The sequence below is a fragment of the Psammomys obesus genome, unplaced genomic scaffold (genome assembly GCF_907164565.1).
Source record: "Psammomys obesus unplaced genomic scaffold, mPsaObe1.curated_primary_1811, whole genome shotgun sequence".
Classification (NCBI taxonomy): Eukaryota; Metazoa; Chordata; class Mammalia; order Rodentia; family Muridae; genus Psammomys; species Psammomys obesus.
In genome coordinates, this window is record NW_026586550.1 from 7,927,916 (window position 1) to 7,951,026 (window position 23,111).

The 23,111-nt window shown below is 42.2% G+C and overlaps 1 protein-coding gene across 3 annotated transcripts in view; it reads left to right on the top strand.

Moving 5' to 3' along the window:
• Nucleotides 1–23,111, top strand: part of Dgki (diacylglycerol kinase iota) — a 466,379-nt gene that overhangs the window by 205,554 nt on the left and 237,714 nt on the right. For all 3 annotated transcript variants that reach the window (XM_055602146.1, XM_055602148.1, XM_055602147.1), the window contains exons 4-6: nucleotides 3,629–3,703; nucleotides 4,949–5,005; nucleotides 14,366–14,431. In XM_055602146.1, coding sequence (XP_055458121.1) covers nucleotides 3,629–3,703; nucleotides 4,949–5,005; nucleotides 14,366–14,431 — 198 coding nt within the window. The remainder of the gene's footprint in view (nucleotides 1–3,628; nucleotides 3,704–4,948; nucleotides 5,006–14,365; nucleotides 14,432–23,111) is intronic.

Genomic DNA, 23,111 nt, shown 5'->3' on the forward strand with positions numbered 1-23,111 from the left:
ATTTAAAAAATCACTCCCTAATTATTTTTCGAAGAGTGAGATTTGTAATATAAAAGCAGGTTGTTGAGATACACGTTCCTGTTTCTCCATACCTCCACTGTCCTGGTAGCTTTCTTTGATACCGAGTGCTGGAGACAGGACTGGGTACTATTGCTAACCAGCCATCAGCTTTCAATCAACACGGTTCTAGGAATCTGGTCCTTACCAAATTGCTTTGCTGGTAAGTCCAGGTTGGTCACTTCTCAAGGGAAGGAAAAGTAACCCCTTTCTATCCTTGCCGTCAGCTGGCTCACAAAATCCACTGCCTCCCTTTGCTTTGTCTTCTAAGATCTGGGTGGTTTTATTTTCAGATGAGAACTATGCTGCTGCAGGAACGATGCACTTTTAGTTTGTGTCCACACAATGTTGAGAAGGTGCTGTTCTTCTTTATTCCTTTGTGTCGCTTAGGCAGCTGTGCAAGCTTGCCTTTCTGGGCATCAGCTCAGGGAGGGGTCCTGGCTCAGCTCAAGATTTCTGAGCAGACCTGAGGCTACTCAGCAGAAGCGCCTCTGGGAACACAGACACTTCACAAACAGAGTGCTTGGCTGATGTTCCTAGGAATGAAACACAGTGCTAGAAGTGCATATTAAATGGATTTTATCATAATACTCCAAGGCAATTCAGCCACAGCCCAGAAGGAAACCACAAGATGTGCAGTCAGCCAGGTGTACTTCAGAGTGAAGTTGACCAGGGCATGGGATGACGCCATCTCAGACTACAGATTGTTCTATTGCAAAGAGGGTGAAAATGTGGGAGGTGAGTGCCGACCTTGGCAGAGACTTGTGGTAGACTAGAAAGAGCTATTGTTCTCAGTCACTACTATGTTTGGATACAACCCCCCCCCCCCCAAAAAAAAATCTCATGTTAAAGATTTGGACTCTCAGCACATGCCTCTGTGGGGAGGTGGTACAGCCTTCTGGAGATGGTTCTAATGGAAGGAGGATGAGTTCCTGGGGACTTGCCTTTGAAGAGTCCTGGTTCCTCATGTCTTCTTCTGTTTCCCAGCAGCCACCATCACCACACATGCATGGTTATGATACACCATGGCCCAAAGAAGCAGGGCCAAAGGCCTGAGGACTGAGAAATCTGAAATCATGATTCAAAAGAAATCTTGTCTGGCACCCTGGCTACTCTTCAAATGTGCCTCTGTCCTCATGCCTCTGAGCTTTGCTTCTCACATGCTCGCCACCCACGTGGGCTGCTTTACTGAGTTCACACCCAGCCTCCAAACATTGTGTCTGGTAACACATGGAAATAGGCCCCTGTGAGCCCAGCAATTCTGTGCCCAGCAGACACACCAGAATTGGCCTCTTCTCCTGTTAGGAGCCAGTAGTTGCTCCTAAACAGGATTTGATGTCTTCCCCTACTGGAATGTATTGGAGTTTCCAAATGTCTATCTTTTAAGGCTTAAATCAAGATTCCACCGAGTCCTTTAGATCAGCCTCTGAGCTCCCTCCTCTTCTATGTAACATCTTTTCTTATCTGAACCATTCCTTTAATATAGACATAGCATGGCTCTGCCCTGTTAGATGGCAGTATTTCTCAAGTTCATCTTGTCTTGAACAGTGTACTTTTCTCAGATGATGGAGGTTTCTTTCTCTTTGTGGTTTCCATGACCCCTTCCCTGTGGTGCATACATGATGATGTATGCAAAAACCAGTACTCTCTTTGCAAAAACCAGTACTCAACATGTTGTTACAGCCACATGGGGAATTTACTTCTGTAGGGACACATCCGAGCGCCATGGCACAGGGGAACTCAGGTGCATTGTTATTTAATGAACATGGTCTGAGGGATTCGGTGCACCCCTCTAATTCTCCACTGACTATCCAGTTGTCCCCGCTTCCCTTTCTCTCAGATATTCTGAGGAATTCTGGGTATTATTTAATGACTGTGGTATTTGCTAGAGCTGTCTCTGAGGGACATTACCCTCATGGGCTCTTCCCAGAGGATACTCCTCAGTTCGTTGCTACCCACAGTAATGATGGATGAAGGTGTCCTCTTTAGCATGGCCAGCGTGACTCAGGATGACTGCTGGCAACTTGTAACTTAGAGCCAACGTCCTACAGCAAAAATTCTAGGGCAACCTCTGAGTTGCTATATGAGTCACAGACTCCTGAGGAAATGTGCTCCTTTGTCTAAGGTCATGAGTCACACAAAGACTTGGTGATAGCATGAGCTCTTGTCATGGCAGTATGCTGGAATTCCAGCTGACCGCCCTCCTGGCTTTTCTAAAAAGTTCTGTATTGTGTGAGTAGAAAAGAAGAGACACCAAGAATGATGATGGAGATTTAGCTTGGGCTATGAAGTCACATAAATGGGACTTTCAGATAATGTCAGTGTTCATTTTTTCCAATGCCAATTTACAGATTGCATCCCAGGTTCCCCAGAGAAGCAGGACTTGCCAAGTATGCTTGTCATTTTTTCTAATCAGAAATTAAAATAAATCAAAGAACTCTTGTTTTCTTGTACCTTGAATTATACAGCAACAAAATTTTGTTTACGTTGCACAGAGATGCAGTTTTCTCTTAAAGGATAATATCTTCCTGGCATTCTAAAGGCTTTATTAAGCCTCCTTTAGCCTCTGGCCCAGAGACAAAAAGAGGATTACACCAGCCTCATGGGAGTGTGAGTTCTTCTCTCTGCCCTGCCACCAGTGCTGCCACTGCTAGGCTTTGTGGTCTGTGGCTTGGGGTGTGGGAACCGCTTTCACCACTTGGCTGGAATGCTGTATCTTTTGTTTGGTTTCCAGTTCTCAATTTCTGGTCCAGGAAGGCCAAGGGGCTGAGGAACTGATTCATGGGGACTCAGTATCTTGGAGGTAAATCTTCTCTGGCACATCCGTACCCCTACTCCCACCCCTACCCCTACCAGCAGCCTCCTTATCACTCTCTTTCTTGGGCCAGGCCCAGTAGATCTTGATAGTGTCCTAAATACCTTGCCAAGCTCCTAGCACTGTGGGTTCCTGTCTGGAGCTCTTTCTCAGGCCAATCACCTCTTTCTCACCAAAGCCTCCTCACAGCTCCCAAGCAAAGATCAGCAGAAGTAGCTATTCCCCACATTGTATATGATCAGGTGTCTTGGGAATGACCAGAGGAGGCTGGCGACCCATGGCCCCCAATTCCTGCTGATGCAGGAAAAGAGCTGTCATGCAGGCCTCTCAGCTGCCCTCTCCACTCGTGACGGAGATGGGCAAGGGCAGGTGGAGTCAGGTCTTAAGACTTCAGCAGGTCTGCAGTCAGTGTGTGCAGGATAACGTGTTCCATCATTAAGGAAGTGTGAAAAAGTTTGAAAACTTCATCGTTCAAGTAACGCTTAAAACTGATGTAACAGAATAAAGAGCTTGGTTTGTACTATAAGCCCTGGTTGTAACAGGTATTACTGTTTTCATTTTTGGAAGAAGCCATCTAGGTCACTGCCGGTAGGCAGATGGGTAGTTACCCTGACATGTTTAGGGGTTTTCAAATTGTGCAGTAACAAAAGTAATTACAATTTTGCATAATTTATGGAGTCTCTGTTTCATACCAGGGAAGTCTCTAGCACAGCTTGCTAACATTTTTCTTCCTGTATTTTGACTTTAATGTTGTAGAAATCCGCTCTCAGGAGGAAGTGTGCGGTCTGCAAAATCGTGGTGCACACAGCCTGCATTGAGCAACTCGAGAAGGTAAGAGCGCCACCTGCTGAGAAGTATATTCACTGCAGCCACTTGCCAAGATCTGGTGTCAATTTCTAATTTTTTGAAAACAACACCCCTAAAAACAGCAAAAACAAAAATTGTGAGTTCAATATGATTACCAGAGTAACAATGACAATAAAATACATAAAGGCCATTCTTCCTACTGCGTCGCTCAGTTTAATTTGATATTATATCGTCTTGACTGCTGGGCAAGCTTGGCATGCGTGAGTTTTCTCTTCTTCCACAAGATGTTTCCTTTAAAGGAAGAAAAAAAAATGCAATACGGTTTTTTAAGATCGTAGCTTCCATATGTTTCTCTTTGTGAGTTCACATCTTCCTAAAGTAGCTCTAAGGAAGAGAGCCAAGCCTGCTGAAGGCACCTCCCAGACTCCGCCGCAGACCTCACCAGCTGCGTTTTTGCTGGTGCAGCAGGCGCTAGCGAGCTGGGAGTGGCATCCGAAGGCGAAGTCTTGTCTCCAGAAGTGGGTTCTGAATAGTCTATTCCTTTATCATCGGGGGAATGGAAGATCTGCAATAGAGAGCGGCTTGCCGCGCTAATTTTTAAAGCTTGCTCTGTGTCCAGGCGAGGCCTCTTCATGTTACCCGTGTGCCCATGCTGCCCTGGTAAATACGGGGCTGTTTTAGCTCTGCACGTTTGCTTAGCATCACCAGCACCCCCAGCTGCTGCCAACATATGTCTTACTGCCATGCCCAACACTTTAAACATATTCTTTCTCATTCCCACTCCACTGCAGTATGTACAGGAGCCAGAGTGGCCACAAGGACACGACTGCCCACTGTGGAGGGCAGTGTCGAGTCCATTTACAGGGAATACCTGTGCATTTGTGTTTGAATGGTTATTGCAGCAGTTAGAACTTGTCAGCTTTATGTTTTCTACTTCTCAAAATCTAAGTCAACTGGATAGGTTCAGCTGCTGCGTGTTCTGCCTCTGCCTCTCTCCGTGCTTTCTCAGGCTCACAGGCCAGCAGCATTTTTGTTTAAAGTTAGAGTCCATCAATGAGAACGCGGGCTGGAGGTGTGAGATGGCTCAGCACCACTGTAAGGAGGCTAGGGAGAGAGTGAAATAGATTCCTTATTCCTTGTGGGTTTTGTTTTATAGTGTTAATGTTTACCACTATTGTTTGTTTGTTTGTTTTTTGGTTTCAGGTAATTCTATTCAACTTGATGTTCATCATTAACATAACATACTTTTTTTTTTTTTTCAAATGGCAGATTAATTTCAGATGTAAACCAACATTCCGGGAAGGAGGCTCCAGATCACCAAGAGAAGTGAGTTTTGTGAGCTGCTTGAGAGATTACCCTGAACTCTCATAGGTGCAATTAAACCTCCAGGGATTTATGTAGGATTGACAAATGGGTTCTGTCACCCTTCATTATACAGCAGTTTCTTCTTACTATACAATAAATACAAAGAATGTCCAAGTCCCTTCAGCACACCGCACTGCACTTTATCCTGCCAACAGTGTGTTTGGGAGCCACAGGCTTAATGAATGAAGCAGAAAAGTGGGGATGGGGGAATGGTGGAACTCGAGAGGTAAGAAAACAGAATCTTTGTCTTTTGGCCAACTTCTCTTCTGGAGTGGGTTTAAGCTATTGTGGGGGTAAAGGGCAGCACAGTTACCAGTTATCCTTGCTGGAGTTGGGCTGCTAATTTCAGAGCCAGCTTCAGTGATGTGAGACCCAGGGGATTTTAGCTATTCTGCCTCTACTACTATTTTCATCTGTGAAGTAATGCACAGATCCATCGTAGGAGTAAGTTAGGTTCAGAACTCAGAACATCACCTGATAGCCATTTTGTGAAGACAGATTGGAATGGAGAACAGTCTGTTTGGTGATGGAAGTATGAGGGAGAGGAGGAGCCAGCACGGAGATAGGAATGTTTCTGCTTTTTTGTGGAGGAGACAGCTACTACAGTTCAGAGAAAGGGGGAAGGATCTGCCCCTCTCTCTGTATTGTTCTAGATGGTCTAGAACCAGGCCCCAAATGGAATTCTCTAGTTCACAAAGCAAAGGCTTTCAAGTTGCAGAATCCACCCTCCTTAGAAGAAAGTGTAGTGTGCTCAGTACAGCCCACTGCTTCCCAGGCACTGTCAGCTTGTATTTCCTCTTTATGACTAAGACTTCTTGGTTAGCATGCTTCCTCCACTTTATTTACATTCCTACTGAGACAAGTTTCAGTTTCCCTTGAAGATTTACCCCTTGGAACCCAGCTAACATACTCCTCAAATCACCCCTGAGAGAGAGAGAGAGAGAGAGAGAGAGAGAGAGAGAGAGAGAACAACTTGTCCAGATGAAGATCTTCCTGAAAGACGTGGGCACTGAATGAATCTTTCAGGACCTATCTAGGGCAAGGGGTGAGATGTGATAGATACAAGGTGACAGCCTTCTAGGCAGAAATGACAGCAGCACACAAGCATGGGAAGATGTGTTACTTGGTTGATGAGTAAGAGCTAGACAGTGACAGTCCTTGGAAGCCAGGCTAGAAGTCATCATGGATTTGGAAGTGGACATTGCACTATTTAAGTAGAATATATTATGCTGACTGCAGTGGGGAGGGGGCATCATGTAGTTCTGGGCTAATACTATTGGGGTCCTAGAGAACTTGAGCAGCTCTTACTATAGACTGGTTAGGAAATAATTTCACTTGAGCTAAGAGAAACATGGCCAGATGGGATGAGTTTAGAGGTGGTAAATTGGCAGGAATGAATAAAGTGTGGATTTGGGGGGGTTATCCTTGCAATAAATCAAACTTCAGTTGAACAACATTATTACATTTGGTAAGAAGATGATTTGAGGGTGCGCCTGATTTGAGGATGCATTTGTGAGGTGATGAGTTTGAGGGCTCCCCTTTGCCCTCAGATGAATTTGCCTGGTAGATATCTGTAGTGACAATGTGAGTTTGGACCTTGCAAGAAATAGTGCTAAGATATTTGTGAATGGTCATGACATGTAGAGACCAGTTAGTACTACGAGACTAGAAAAATGCACAGAGGAAGGGTAGAAAATGTGTGACTAAAGAGAAGATCATAACAGTTTGAAACACAATGAAGAAAGAAAGACCCCGTCCGTAGAGGCCAGACAGGTGGTGACCACTCCTGGTATCAGGGACTGAGACTGGAGGGTCCCTTCACTCGAGGACTTTGAGGCTACTCCGGACAATACGTGAGAAGATGTCTCAAAAACTAAAAGGGGAAAAATAGTAGTGTTTCATTATAGTGAAAATAAGAGGGTTGAGAAACAGCAGGGTGAGAGGGGAGCTGGGGAGCTGGGAAAGGTAGTGGTGGGGGAGAGGGATGTTTAACCCAGTCATCAGTTGTTTTCTCCCAGTGTTTGTCCAATACAGCAACAGTGGGTGGGGGCATGTAGAAAAATGGTGGTGTTGTTCTGCCTTTGGGGCTTGCCTGCCGAGCTGCCATGCTGACTGGAAGGTCCCTCAGTGGCAGCTCAAATGAAGATGATTTCCTCAGGAAAGTCAAAGAGACAAGTTGTGTTGAGTTGGAGGTACTAAAGTGCTGACCAAGGAATGAATATGGCTATCATTCGTTTCCTGCCCTTCGCTCTGTCTCTCCGTGACTTTTTCTCTGCCTCTTTCTCAGTTATAACTGTATGTAAAATGTCTCTATTTCAAGTCTCAAGGAACATTTTCATTTGGTTTCATTGGTTTCATTTTCATTGGTTCTTTTCTCTAAAACTGGACCTTCAATGAAAGCCTGTAGTCCTTTTCTGCCTCTCAACCTCTACCTGCCCTGTCTAGAGTATTTCCATCAGCAAAAGCATCTTGTCATCATTTCCAGTTGAAAGAAAAGCATTAGCATTTCTTAGCTATCAACTGTGTGCTAGCTGCCCCTGAGATACTCAGCTCTGTGCCCTCGGCCAAACTTCCAGAAACTGTTATCTGGGTGGATTATTATTAGTATGTCATCTTCTAGCACATTTACCTGCTATTGTTTAGTCTCTATTCAGTCTGTTTTCTGAAAATGTGTCTGTCAGTGTTGCTAATAACCATATAAACTCCAGTGGTATTTTTCTATTTTTTATCCAATCTCACATAAATGCCCAGAACATTCACAGAGTCCATTCTTGAGGACCTCCTCTCTAGACATCAGCAGCACTCTTTCATCTCTTTTGGACTTTCCCCTTTCCTTGGCCATCCCTGCCTGCTTTCATGCCCCTCCCCTGCCCTCTGCATCTATGCAGAACCCTGTGGGCTTAGGTCTTGTCTGTATTATCTGGCCTCTGCCCACTACATTAAAAGATCTGACCATGTTCATAGCAGCTTTGTTCATAATAGCCAGAATCTGGAAACAACCTAGATGTCCCTTAACGGAGGAATGGATACAGAAATTGTGGTACATTTACACAATGGAATACTACTCAGCAATTAAAAACAAGAAAATCATGACATTTGCAGGCAAATGGATGGAACTAGAAAAGATCATCCTGAGTGTGGTAACCCAGAAACAGAAAGACACACATGGTATATACTCACTTATAAGTGGATATTAAACATATAATACTGGATAAACATACTAAAATCTATAGTCCTAAAGAAGTTAAACAATAAGGAGGACCCACAGAAGATGCTCACTCCTCATTCAGAAATGCAAACAGGAAGTTAGGCAACAGGACAGGAACCTTCAACAGAGGACTCTGAAAAACTCTACGTACCAGGGTATTGAAGCAGATGCGGAGACTCATAACCAAACTTTGGGCATAGTGCAGGAAATCTTCTGGAAGGAGGGAGAGATAGAGAGACCTGGAGGGGACAGGAACTCCACAAGGAGACCAACAGAGGAAAAAAAAAAACCTGGGCCCAGGAGGCCCTGCAGAGATTGATACTCCATCCAAGTACCATGCATGGAGAGGACCTAAACCCCCTGCTCAGAGGAAGCCCATAGGCTGCTCAATTTTGAAATAGTTACTCCAGTAAGGGGATCAGTGGCTGTCTCTTTGATCACCTCTCCTTGAGGGGTGTAGCTTTGCCAGGACACAGAGGATGATACAGCCAACCTTGATGAGACCTGATAGACTAGGGTCAGATAGAAGGGGAGGAGGTCCTCCCTATCAGTGGATTAGGGGAGGGAATAGGGGGAGAAGACAGAGGGAGGGTGGGACTGGGAGGAGACGAGGGAGGAGGCCACAGCCGGGACACAAAGTGAATAAATTGTAATAATAAATAAACAAACAAACAAACAAATAAATAAATAAATAAATAAAATTGTACAGAAAAAGAGCTGACAACTCCCGCCTTTCCATTTATTTCCAGTTTATATTTTTGAAATTCTATTTGACAAGTCCATTTAACATATCATGGTCATCTGAAATATAGTAGATCAAAACCTAAATTATTATGACCACACAACTTTTTTTTTCTAGATCTATTTTCGTCTTATAAAATAAGCTGTCCAATTGAGAACACTGGGTGAGGGTAATATTGATGCTTGCTTTCTAGTACTTTCAACCTCGAAAGTATTTTACCAGTTCAGTCAGTTTTATTTACAAATGTATTTCAAATTTATTCATTTACCTGCATATCTGCTGTCAGCAACTTTGACTAAGATATGCTTATTTCCCACCACCACTACTGCAGTAGCTTTCCCATGGTTTTCCAGCTGCTGCTTCCATCTTGCTCACAATTTAAGGGGTGTGGTTTGTTTCTTTCTTTGTTTGATTAAAAATCAGACCAGGACCTTTCTACTCGTTTCTATAGCATCCAGAGCTTGAAAGACCTCTGTAGTCTGACCATGCATATGTCTCAGCCCTTTCCAGCTGCCAAAGGGACATTCAGGTCCAGAGACATGTAACAGGTATTCCCTATTCTTGGATACTTATGTACTCCATGGCAATATTAAGATTTCTTAGCTTCTTCTTAACTTTTCAGCTCAACCATCCTGTCCTCAGAGGTTGTCCTAGTCAGCTGTAGCTGTTGTAACCAAATGCCATAGACTATTTCATTATCAATAGAGATTTAAAACAAACAAACAGCTGTAGCGGCTGGGAAGTCTAAGATCAGAGTGTCAGCATGGTATGGTGCTGCTAAGAACACTCTTGTAGGTTTCAGATTGCTTCCATTTTGTATCCTTGCAGAGAGGAAGGAGGCAAAGGGTCCCTAAGGTCCCTAGGGACTCTTTTATAAGGGCCTTTTATAAGGCATTAATTCTATTAATGAGGGCTCTATCCTCCTGACCCAAGTATGTTGCAAAGGTCTTCCATCCTGGCCATGATTTCTGGGTTTAGAATATCAACATATGAATATTTTGGGGTAACCCACCAGCCCATTGTAAAGCTCTTCATTGTTGAACCTTATGAAGAGGAAGCTTATCCATTTTTGCTTACTGCCTTGTCCTGTTCATTCAGGTCATGCTGTGTGTCATAATTAATTCACATTGCCATTGGCTTGTCTGACAGTGTTTCTCTCCATTAGTGTAAACCTTAGGGATTTCCCATGGAATTTGTCCCAAAATAATTGTTCCAGGATATAGACGGACCAGGTGATCAATGAGTATGTGCTGCCTGGATGCATTTATAAAAAGGTTATTTCTTGCAAAATTAATCAGAACGCTTGTTTTATGGAGGGCTTCTGAAGATGAAGCTTGCGACCATGACTCACTTCATTAACGGTTTTTAAGTCGATCACTCAATGTACGTGAAAGAAGATTTTTGTTAGACTTAGTCTGACCTGGGCTCAAATCCGCCTCTACTTTTTTGCTACTAATTGATCAGTCTGGAGACTCAAGACTACTTGCTGATGACTGAGTCTTACTTTTGTCAGGCAGTTTCTTAATTGCTATTTGTTGGACTCCTTATGTGTTCTGCATTTGTACATCAAGTTTCTTATTCATAGTCTATATGGATTGGATTATGACTGCTAAGATTTTTTTTTTTGGAACATTCAGTGAATAGTATTTTGAACTGAATTGGCTGTTTGAAAGTAACTGAACAGTTATATTATATATTTTTTCTATACTGAATGTGAACCTTGAAATAATATATCACTGATATTTTAACACTCCTAAGTAATAACTTTTTTCTTACATCCTACTTGAAGTGATATATAAATAATTCAGAAAATATGATAGACAATAAAAAGTCATTGTTTTAGAAGTGTTGGTTGGCCTTCTCAACAACAATATATCAGTAGTCACATATGCAATGTAAGGATCTCAAATCTAATACCAGTTCACCAACATAAGGTACATGAATTATGGTCAGAAGAACAGAGTGTGAAAATCCAATTTCAGCCCAAAAATTCTGAAACTCTGAATAATCATCTAAAGAAAAAAGTGTGAAGAATCTGATTTCAGTCATAATTTAGGAGAAATCAGTAACAGTCAGAAGAAATGGTGTGAAAATTGAAAGTCCATGGGCAAGAGGGCTAGAGAACAATACTGATTTGATAGTAATGGCTCCTGTTTTTCTTATTGATGAAGACAGCTGATGGTCCTCCTCCTCCCACAAGTGGTAACCACATGGTTTAATTGTCAAATAAATAAGGTTTAGGGTTCTATTTGATTCAGCAAACATTTATTGACTATTGACTTAATTTCAATGATGTTTAAGCTGCAGAATAAATTCATGTTAGGCCTAAGAAGAACTATAAGCAGAAAGGTGTGTGACATCTCAAATCATACAACCAAAGATTGCAGGAAGCTCCTCAGCTTCTCCTATAACGCGATTCCAATCAGTTTATCTGTGCCTTCACGTTTCTAGTTTCCTATTTACTCTTAGGAAGGGAAATCGTGATGATATCTAATGGTAAATTCACATAAACATTTCCCATAAAGCTAGGGCTTTCTTTTAGGATGGTTTTTTAATTTCATAAATGAACTGAACTTCAGGATGCTGTAAATCTGCTTGCCAAATGGTCTATGTTGTGGTACAAATGATCATGTTGACCATCTCACTGTTGATTTTTGGTAATTATTGGTTTAATCTTTGAGTGGAGCTGTCACTAGCTAAATGATCCCATGAGTCAGTTGTGATTTCTCATAGATAATTACATCCTATTTTCCCAACGTGCCTCTTCTTAAATTGATAGGCACTCAGTGATTTGTAATCTCACCAAATACGGAATTTCTCTTCATATCAAGGGTAGTGTTCATTTTCTTTCAGTTTTTTTGCTAAACCAACAGCTATTATATTAAACATTTCTATGCCTGTTAATTATTGTGTGACATTTTTCTGTATTCAACATTTCCATTCCTGTCACTGCAGTTGTTTACTGGAATGTCATGTGGAAGTAATGGATCTAATCTTTCAGAGAAGAGAGGCAAATAGTGGGTGGGAGGGGAGCTGCTCCCCGTCAGGGAGAATAAGTTCCTCTTATTCTTACATTCTAAGTGACTCCTCTATACTTAAGTAAAATCAGTCCTTTGGAAGAGGTGCCCTACAGTAATATAAGTTTGGGTATACTGAGGTGGGCAGAGACTCCTGTCCTCCCCAGTCCTTATTCACAAGCAAGTACTGATCTTTAGAAGAGGCAGAGGGTTCAGCATCAGTATCAACTGCCCTGCTGTGTGAATAGCTGGAGGGTCCAGGACCTTTACTCCCAGTCGGTATAGGTTTTGGGCTGATCTGATGGGATTAAACACCAACAACTCAACACAGTCCTGCAGTTGCTGTCTTGAAAGCCATAGCCAGACTTTGTCCATCTGGGTGCTGAAGCTTATGCAGGCATCTGGCATCACCTGTGCCAAGCCCAGTCTTTTGAGGTTCTTCAGGGAGAGCAAAAAGTTTTGCTCAGTTATCCTGGTAGTTCATTGGAAGGGGATCCCTATACTAGATAGCTCAGACAGTTGCATTCTAAATGCTTACTAATGAAGAGGTTGGCATGGTTTCCAGGGCTGAAGGAGGTGTGGCAGTCATTATGGCAGCAAGAGAGCAGGCAGAAAATGGTGAGGACACTAAATTACAATTCACTGATCCAAAACTTTCAGTATTTCAACAGCTCTGAAACTTTACTGGTGCACTCCTACTGAGAAGTGTCTCTATCCATTATCATTCTCATGAAGATGAAAACAATTACTACATATAAAACTTCCTAAAAGTGTGAAGGACTACTTAGTAAGGATCAGCTATTCCTATTAGTGTCTTCCTGAGGATGATGTAAATTGTGTCTTTCTTTCACTGAATGGCAGCAGTGGGAAAAGATGAAAAGCGACATTGGTTCCTGGGACCATTCTGTTTCTATATCTTACTATTATCAAAAGGTCATTTTCTCTCCAGGGACCTTGTTTTATTTTACTTTAAATTGGTTTGATATTATTAAAAAAATGGAAGTGACATTTTAGTATTAAAAATGCTAATGTTTGTTGGAGATCTTCTTGTCACCTGAAATTTTATGCCTTGACTCAACCAACCATCCAACCAACCTCCTTCCCCTTGCTCCTTCCTCCCTTTCTCTCCTTCTCTCTCCCTTCCCTTTCTTGCCTTTCCCTTCCCTCCCTTTCTTCTTTTCTTCCATCTTTCTTTCTTTCCTCTCTCCCTTCCTTCCTTCTTTCTTTCCTTCTTTCCTTCCTTCCTTCCTTCCTTCCTTCCTTCCTTCCTTCCTTCCTTCTTCCTTCCTTCCTTCATTCTACACTGGCTTATTTTCTCCTATCTCTATTAGATATGTCCAAGATACTGTGCTTCTAGGCTGATCTGCCTTCTTTGTCTGTCTCCACTTAGAACAGTGTCTATACCATGTAATAGGCAATCTGTTGACAACATACATTAAGGATTCTGTTAAAGGGAGAATATGGTTTGTGGCTAAATTCTATAAGAGTCGTGCTAGTTTTAGGCAAAGTATAGTTTCCCAAGAAAGGGCAGGGGTCAAAGAAAAGGAAGTACTTCACATTGTTGGTTTAAGAAGGATACAGCGCCCTAAGGCTTCTCTTTATCTTTAATGCTGTCGATCACGCATCCTTTTGTAGTGAACTCTGACAGCCAGAAGAGATGGAATCTCTTGACCCCAATAATTATCATTTACTTGGGGTGGAAAAGACTTCCCTATAGTTTATGACAAGAATCAACCTTGAAAGCTAGTCTAGTTCAAGGTGAAAAAGGATGACGTATAAACAACTGTTACCCGTATGTCAATCCTCTTGTCTTTAATAACTCTTTTCTTTGGTGTTTCTCTTCTTTCATGTTATCTAGTGATTCTCAATGTCCCATATCAGGACATGTTTCTGAGCATTTGATCCTTTTAAATGAAGCATTACATGTGCATTTGTTCAATTGTACTGAAGATTATTCCATCAGCTTTTAAAAATTTCACCACTCTTTGGGGTTTTCTTTTATAGTCTTTGTCGCCTCCAAACTGAAGATCATTTAGCCCATTCACTAACCTGTATAGTTTTTAACATTAAGAAAGTGCAGCGAGTGCAATCTGCTGTGCCCTGGGCACTAGAGAGACGAGGAGGTAAGGATCCTCTACACACAGTGCAGAGGATCACTGTGTGTGGAGAATGAACTCTATTTATTCTGAGTGTGTTCACGTTTATTGTTGAACAAGTCACACCTACACATGCTTGCTTTTGTGCGTCATGGGTTTGGATGATAGCTTATAGAAATCCACAATCCAAATTGTCAAACAATGAATACCAAGGACTGCAAATTAAAACTTAACTCATTTCACTTTGTTTTCTCGCAGAACTTTGTGCGTCACCACTGGGTTCACAGGCGGCGGCAGGAGGGAAAATGTAAGCAGTGTGGTAAGGTAAGGGCCCAGCCACCCACGGCCACTTCAGCGGGCTCCTTGGGCCTTGGCGAGCGAGCACCAGGGTAGATGAGTACTGTCTCATCTAAATGTGAGATGTGATGTCCCTTGCATCTTTTTTCCCGAGAGGCTTTCTTTCTTCAAGTCTCCCTTTTAGTTCTTCTAGAAGTCTCTACAAACAGTAACTATCTAAATAAAAGGAAATGACAATTATTTTTTTCCAGAGAGATGACTACATTGATGCAGGGACTGGCTGAGTTTTAAAAATGGAAGTTTTCTGACTTTGCTAGTTGTCCTTCATGAAAGTTACCAGACCATCCTATTCATTTGATCAGCAATATTAAAATAAAAAATAAAAAAGAAGGTGGTTGAGCTGATACACAAGTGTGGGCATGTATATCACGATACATAATTCTGTGCAGAACTGTCTAGCATAGCACATGCTTAGAATCTAGAAACATGGTGCTTCTTCAAGACACTGTTTGGTTTCTGATAAAATGATGTTTTCTTCAATGGTGGGTCTTTATGCCCCCTGGGATTCAGTGACACTTTCAAGAGTGAGGTGGTCAAGGGTGACAGGCAGTGTGACTAGGTGCCATAAAATGTCATACATTCTCCATGGTGCTGACTTGGTTTATTTGAGATTCAGCTTTTTCTAGTGTATAAAGATTGACTCTGCAGATGCCTCTGTCTTCTGGGACAATGAAAGTATAGCACACAACATGGACTCTACTGAATGCTATCAACAAGAAGCAGATGAGCACCAGCTGATGGGAGTGATGCTTTTGCAGAGAGTGGTATAGTTTTGGGGAAAATATTCCTCATCAATTGATTGCGTTTTTGTTTGCTTCTTTGTTTTGTTTTGTTTTTTCTTATTCACATTACTCCTTTGGGTTAAGCATCAGGCTGAGTTGATTGGCATTTTTTTTTTTTTTTTTTTAAATAATACAGGCATACTGGCAGTCTGGGGCAGGGTATGGACTCACATGGGAAATTTACATTGATTTTTCTGTTTCGCCCTCTCTCTGGGAAGAAAATATGCCGTAGCCATTGGTTACAGAGCTCTTTTCTGGAAAGCGGTAGGGCATGGCCTCCATTATAACTAGTGTCATTTGTTCTGTTCAGCGCTGTGGCTTTCAGTCAGGTTGCAGTCTGGGGAGAGGGTGGGCAGAGTGGGTTCAAGGTGGACAGTGGAGTGGAAAGGGGTGAGAAAGGAGGAAGTGGGAAGAAAATTGCATCTTTAGTCTGGAGAAGAAGGTTAGCTCCCTGGTCTTACATGAGTGCCCTGCATTGGGTCCCTGTACTTTGTCTTCTGTGGTGTGGACTTAGGGCTTATGGTGTTTTACTTCAGAGACTGTAGGCTGTCTATAATGGGGAAGAAATGGGGGTGGGGAGAAAGAGGAGAGGATGTGGAAGGAGAGACTGATACTCAGAGTAGCTAGTTTTGGAGTCGAGGGTGTGACTATGGTGATGCGTTACGTGAATAAATTTCTTTCTTTGGAAAAAACACCATCCTGTAGAACTCTAACTCTAACTAGATCCTGTAGACCAAACTCACTGGTTTGGGTCATGGTAGAGTTGGAGGAATTTCATTAAATGAGAACCCAGAAACACATTGTCTTTTGTGAGGAATATTCCCTGGAGCCATATTGCATGTTCTTTGTAGCCACCTCCCCCCCCCTTTTTTTTCTTTCTTAGAGGATGTTTATTTGCTTTTTTTAAAAAAATATTTTTTAAGTTTTATTTTTCTCATTAGTTACATTTTGTTAATTCTGTATCCCAGCTGTATCCCTCATTCCCTCCCCAGTCCCACCCTCCCTCCCTCATCTCCTCCCTGCCCCTTTCCAAGTCCACTGATAGGGGAGGACCTCCTCCCCTTTCATATGACTACGTTTTGTCAGGTATTTTCAGGACTGGCTGCAAAGTCCTCCTCTGTGGCCTAACAGTACTGCTTTTATTAATTACACTTTATTCACTTTGTATCCCCCCATAAGCCCCTCCCTCCTCCCCTCCTAATCCCACCCTCCCTCCCCCTTCTTCACGCATATCCCTTCCCAAGTCCACTGATAGGAGAGGTCCGTGCAGCCACTCCTGATGAGATCTGATAGACTAAGATCAGAAGGAAGGAGAGGGGAACCTCCCCTATCTGTAGCCCTCTTTTATGGTGGCCTAGTCAACTAAAAGGGAAGTACTGGACTCTCTGTGCCCTGTGCTGCTGTGGCCTTGCCTCCTTCCCTGGCCAGTGCTATTAGGCAGCAGCCACAAGTGCTCACAGCTTCCTAAGCACCAGGGGTATCAGCTGACACATCTTGGCTCATCACACAATGTTCCCATAAAAGAGTGCTATTGTGTTCATCTGTTTATATTCCTGTTGCCTATAAATTCTTAGACTCAAGCAGTTTTGAGATGGATGCTTTTAGATACGTGTCTCCTTGCTGGGTAATAAATAGCCCTGCTCTGGATACCAGCCTCTACCCTGGACTGGAGGCAAGCTAATGACTCTGTTTCCATTTATAGAGGATAGGACTGAAAAATCACTTAAAGCCCAGGTGCTTTATGTAACGTCTATTAGTATGCTTGCCAATTCTTACACTTTCTTAGGTTCTAAACCTGACTCATCCTCTCCCTCACACACAGGTGAGCGAGCATGCAAGCATGTGTGTGTGTGCATACACACACAGGGAGGGAGGGAGAGAGAGCACTCAAGACAGCAGAGGAGGAGAGTGTGTTTATTATTCTGTAACTTACTCATTGGGATAGGATTAGAAAATAAACACTTAAGTCATTCAGGACAACTTTTGTATGTGTGTATAATTTTGCATGTGTTTTCTGGTGGTTTGTAAACTTTGAGGATTTCAAAGGCGTGTTAGTGGGTTATTAGTGGTTTCAACTTCTGCTTGTTAATTCAATAAGAAAATAAATATTTTGCCTTCACGTTCTCTTGAACCTGGAATGTGCAATTGACTGTGTATGTATGGATATTAGTGACTGTCTCATGAGGGAGTCCCTGACGCAATCACATAGGTCTTTAACATGAGCCGATTCCCAGCCAACCAAGTTTATAACCATTATACACAGTTTTACATTGTCATTCATAGCTCTGGGTTATGAAAGAGGCAGAATTGAGTCAGAAAAGAGATGAGACTCTCATACTCAAGTCATTCGATGTGATGAGGGTTTGATAAATAAGAATATTTAAAATGAGTGAATAACGTGTGTTGGGGAAACTTCAAGACACGATGAGGATCACAAAAATGATTTCTGATAGGGGATGAAGAGATGGGACTATGAAGGTCACTATGAGATTCCCTTCCTGCTAGGAACATACACATCTTTATTTGCTTCCGGTCAATAATGGCCCAAACCAATGCAAAAATAGAATCCAAGACCAGTCTTTACAGGCCAACTTTGTATTATGGGATGTAGGCCTATGGTTAGGCCAACCAGAATACATGCTAAGTCTGCCTGTAACTAACTCCTCTTCACCATAGCCACTGTATTCATTCAGCCGAAAAGCATGCAGCAATGAGTTCTTTTAAATGTCAAAATGTGGAGAAAAAGTATATTAATGATTATGGTTGACTGTACTCTTCATTCCTTTAGAAGACCAGACATTTAAACCTACACAGTTATTGTAATTGTAGAGACATGTTTGTTAATCACAGTTTGAAAACATCTTTTATGTCTTTGTTCAGGAACATAAAAATATTGCAAAACAATGCTATTCTTAAAAACATTGTAAAAACAGCTACTTTTTAAAACTCACAAGTCATTTTTTAGATATTTAATATTTTTAAAACATTAAGCGTACTTTAATAAAATTTGCATTTTTTTTGTTTTTGATTTTTTTTTTAATGACAGGGTTTCTCTGTGTGGCCTTGGCTGTCCTGGACTCGATTTGCAGAGCAGGCTGGCCTCAGACTCACAGAGATCCACCTGCCTCTGCCTTCCCGAGTGCTGGAATTACAGGTATGTGCCACTGTCCCCAGCTGCAAATAGTATTTCTCTTTGTGTGTATAGGTGCTTTGCCTGCATGTATGTCTGTGCACCACAAACATGCAGTACCCCCCCACAGAGGCCAGAAGAGAGTGTCAGCTTCTCTGGAACTGGAGTTACAGACAGCTGTTAGCCCTCATGTGGGTGCTGGGAACCGAGCCTGGATCTGCTGTTAGAACAAGTGATCTTAACCACCGAGCTGACAGGCCCCAGACAGCAAATCTTCAAGCAGTGTTTCATACCACGATGCTTAATGAAATATGGGTCTGGAGTTCTGATGCTTTTCAGTTTCCTAACTAAACAGGACACATAAGTATGAATTATTTGTTCATAAAACATGTACATTCAACATGGATGCATTTTGGAACGTTGAGTACAGGAAAATGTGAAAACTACTCTGATTGGAGTGGATACTGTTAAAAACTAACTTCAGATGAATATGAGTAGTAGTATGTAAAATTCTCACTTAAAGTATACAAATAGCATTTGTAATAGGTAAATGAGAAGGTAATTAAAAACTTGATGTGGGGGTATGCTTGAGATATAATAATGAAAGAGGTTATAGGGTTGAGAAATAGTGGCGGATACTCACCTGGAGCATTGGGGGATGTTTCATTAAAGAAACAAAAGACCCATTCTATAGTGATGTGAAAATGTGTGTGCAGAGCCAACTTTCTTTATACTCTGCTAGGTTTGGGATGAGGAATGGAAGCGCCCTGGTAAGTCTATGTGCGCTGGTGAGGCAGATTTTGTTGTCTGCCTGCTTGCATATTTGTCCTGATGTAACAGAAGTAGCTTTTCCCACTAACCATAGGAAGATCATGGAGGCAGTGTAGACTGGCCAATTGAATAGGGGCACAAAATCTGTCTAAGCTCTCTGCGGTACTCTGCCAAGAGAACTGCTAGAGGCCTGGCTTTTCCCCTGTCTGTAGCTGAGGGAGCAGGAGAGGAATGGTGACAGTCACCACTTTGCTCTTTATGTAGTGTAGAGATGGTTTCATGCTGTCCTTCTTTGACATCTGGCTTATTTCAATTAGTGAATGACATTGTGTTCATGTAAGGAGGAAGGAATTGGAGGTAGTAGTCAAAGGGCACAGTCATTTTACATGTTTCAGCCATGCAAAATGAGTAACTCCTAGAGATCTACTGCCTAGCATGGTCCCAATAGTCAACAGTGCTGTGTTGGACACATGACATTTTGCTAAGAGGGTAGATCTTATGTAAGCTAGCTTTTTTCCTCCCTTCCCCCTTTCTTTCCTTCCACTTTCTCTCCCACCTTTTTAAAATTCCTTCCTTTCTTCTTTCCTTCCTTGCCTGACTGCCTACCTGCATGCTTACTTACTTGCTTTCTTGCTTTTTGGGGTGATAGAAATTCAACCTAGGGCTTTGGGACTGCTAGACAACCATTGTACCACTGAGCTGCACCCCCGGCCTTTATGTAAGCTTTCTTATTTCTGAAAATGAAGCAGGTGGGAGAAAACTTTTGGAAGCAATGAATATGTTATTGGCACAGTTTGTAGATCTAGTTTTACAGGTATATGCTTATCTCTAAGTTCATCAAGTTTTATATTTAAAATCTTCAGCCTTTTTCATTTTATTTGCATCACAAAGGCATTAAAAATAAAGAGACAGATGCTCAAGGTTTCGCTAAAGTCCTTAGGTGGATATATCCTTTGGTTTCAAACTGAAGAGCCATTTTTGTGATTGTTCCTCTTTCTCTGTCTTTGGCCTGTCAGCTTCCTCATAGGTACAGCCATGAGGTACCATGATTATCCCAGAACACTTTGTTCTTTCTTTAGTAGTGATCCACTCTCACATTCTTTTCTGGTCGTTGCTCCTGGCGCTGTTGGTGTATGTGAACTCAAGTCACCAAATGTAGAAAAGTCATAAAATGCAGGGCATAGCCTGAATGGGGACACTTCATGATGTCCCAGCCAATGTCAGTATCTCTCATGCTGTGGCTCTTTTGATCCCAAGGCAGATAATCCTAAGACAAATGTCCTCCCTTCACTGCTTTCCTTTGATGGGTATACATCATATCCCCCTTTTGCCTTTTTCTTTTTTGTTCCCCAGAATCTGACTCTAGGCATAAACCTGGTAATAATCTTCAATTTTGATTTCTAACCTTTCACTACCCTGATCTCCACACACTCTGTACATGCACTGCCATTCCATGAGTACCAAAATATAATATGATACACTACTCACAAGGAAAAAGATTGTTATAAAATAACCACTTCAAGTATAGTAATTGAGACGCAAACTATGAAAAGTTAATCAAGAACTTTTGAAATATTTGCATTTTTTCTGTCATTAAAAGGCACAAGCATATTATGAGAAAAAAAGCCTTCCTGGTGTTCAATATACATAACTATGAGACTCAGATGTTAACTGACAAGAGCTAGTTTCCTTTTGAAAATGAAAAGTCTATCACAAACTATATCCAAATAACAATAAAAATGTAATATCAGGGAGGAGGAAATATACAGCTTCTTTGCTTTTTAAGTTGATAAAGCATACATACCCACTGCCTGATGCTCCTGCCATCCAGCCCCCTCTGCCTTGACAGCCTGTCTCTGTGAGCCCGCATAACCCTTCCTTCCTCAAGTTGCTTTTGTCAGCTAGTTTGCTACAGCAATGGGAAACACACCTAGACATCCACAGAAATAAGAACTGAAGAGACAAAGGAAAAGAAAGGATAGAAGAGAATTAGAGGCCGGGCATGGTGGCACACTCTTGTAATCCTAGTTCTCTGAAAGGCAGAGGCAGACAGATCGATGTGAGTTCTAGGCCAGCCTGGGCTACAAAGCAAGTCCAGGACAGCCAAGGCTACACAGGAAAATCCTGTCCCAAATAAACAAACAAAACAAAACAAAACAAAATTATAGAAAGAAAGAAGGAAAAAAAGAGAATTAGAGGAGAAGGGGGTGTTTTGTTTTGTTTTTGTTTTTAAATCCCAAACATGTAAGCACTGCTTTACCAGGAGAGGAAGGAAGGTAGAAAGGAGATGGCCTGGGTGAGAGAAAAGGGGACTGTAGCGTAGGAGCAGCCAGTGACTGGACAAGGCTGCCCAGAGCATGAAAGTTCTGATACCACCAAGCTGACCTTTACCAGCTGGACTGTGCACATTCCACCGACATCCTGAAACCACCCCCTGGATCACCAGGCTGGGAGTGTCTGCTTTTGGAAGACCCCATCTGTGGATGGTCTTTGATGCTCATCACCTTTGCAGGTCGCTTTTCTTGATTCACCTTCTGAGGGAAAGCATACGTCTCATCCTGCCTTGATGTAGAGCTTAGGCACATCAGGCACTTTAGACAGTGATGTCATAAAAAGCCCCCTTCAATTTAAAAGTTGAGCAATATGAGAGAAGGCTCAACAGTTAAGAGCACTGACTGCTCTTGCAGAGGACACAGGTTCAGTTCCCAGCATCTGCATGGCAGCTCACAACAACCTGTAACTCAGGTTCCCAAGGATGAGGTGTCCTCATCTACCCCTGTGGACACCAGACACAAAAGTGCTGTACATGCATGCATACAGGCAAATACTCTTACACATAAAATAAAAAGGTATAAAATGTAAAAATAAAGCAACATGTGCTGAAATTCAATGAAAGAGGGCTTGTTTAGCATACTTGAAGTCTCAGGTTCTATCTCAGTACTGAAAAAGAAAAAGTATGATGAAATATGATAAGAAATCACATATGAGTTAAATTATCTTATTAAGGGGAACTTTCCTTATGTATTTTAAACCAGTCTCTATAGCAATAAAGCCATTGCTTCATTTTCCAATCCAGGCATAGAAATGCACACTGAGTAGCTAGCTGAGAAGAGGAGTCCAGGTTCAACTTAGAAGTGGAGCTTTTACTCCTGTAGGGTAGAACTACCCCCAAACAACCTGAATTTATTTAAACAAGTTATGTAAGTCTAAATGTATGTCCAAGTGGGCTAGGATATTGGCCAGGAAAGACTGGTTAATTCCTTTGGTAAAAGTCCAGGATGTAGGTCTATCTTTCCCAATTATGCATCCGTTTTTGCTGGCTAGAGACGATTACGGTGCAGCAGCACTCCATTTTGATATGGACTAGCCCAGTGCTGATGAAGGGGTCATTGTAGATTTGCCTCACTCTCAACTTGCCATTCTGGTATAAACAGCCTTGTCTTGTATGGGTCTGGAGAACAGGGCCGCTTCCCTTGGGCAGTTTGACCCCAGGTGTTGCCTTCTGTAATGTTCTGCTTATCATGAAAGATGTTCAGAGTCACAAAGGATCCCAGGTACCAAGTGTAATCTTTTGGTCTCCACTGTCAAATAACAGCTATGTTTCCCCAATAATGAGGCTTCAACAGTGTAGCGGCTCCTTTCTGTGCCTGCTGGTCTCTTGACACAAAAACCCTGAATGATTAGTGGCAATGATAATTCAAGGTTTGAGATCTTCTATTTACATCCCGTGATGGAGATATTCTGCATGTGACCTCAGATTCTTAGAACCTAGAGACATGAATGTGAGAATGACGAATTACCCAGGTGGGACAGTGGGAGTTAGTTCTTAGTTTCTGCAAGCGTGTGTTTCATCATGGAAGCACAGCCCCGGGAAGTGGCCGTGGGCTTTGTGAGCGTGGTGCTCGTAGAATGTCTTCTGAGAGCTCCAGCCTCTGATATTTTACCTTCGGAAGACCACTGCATC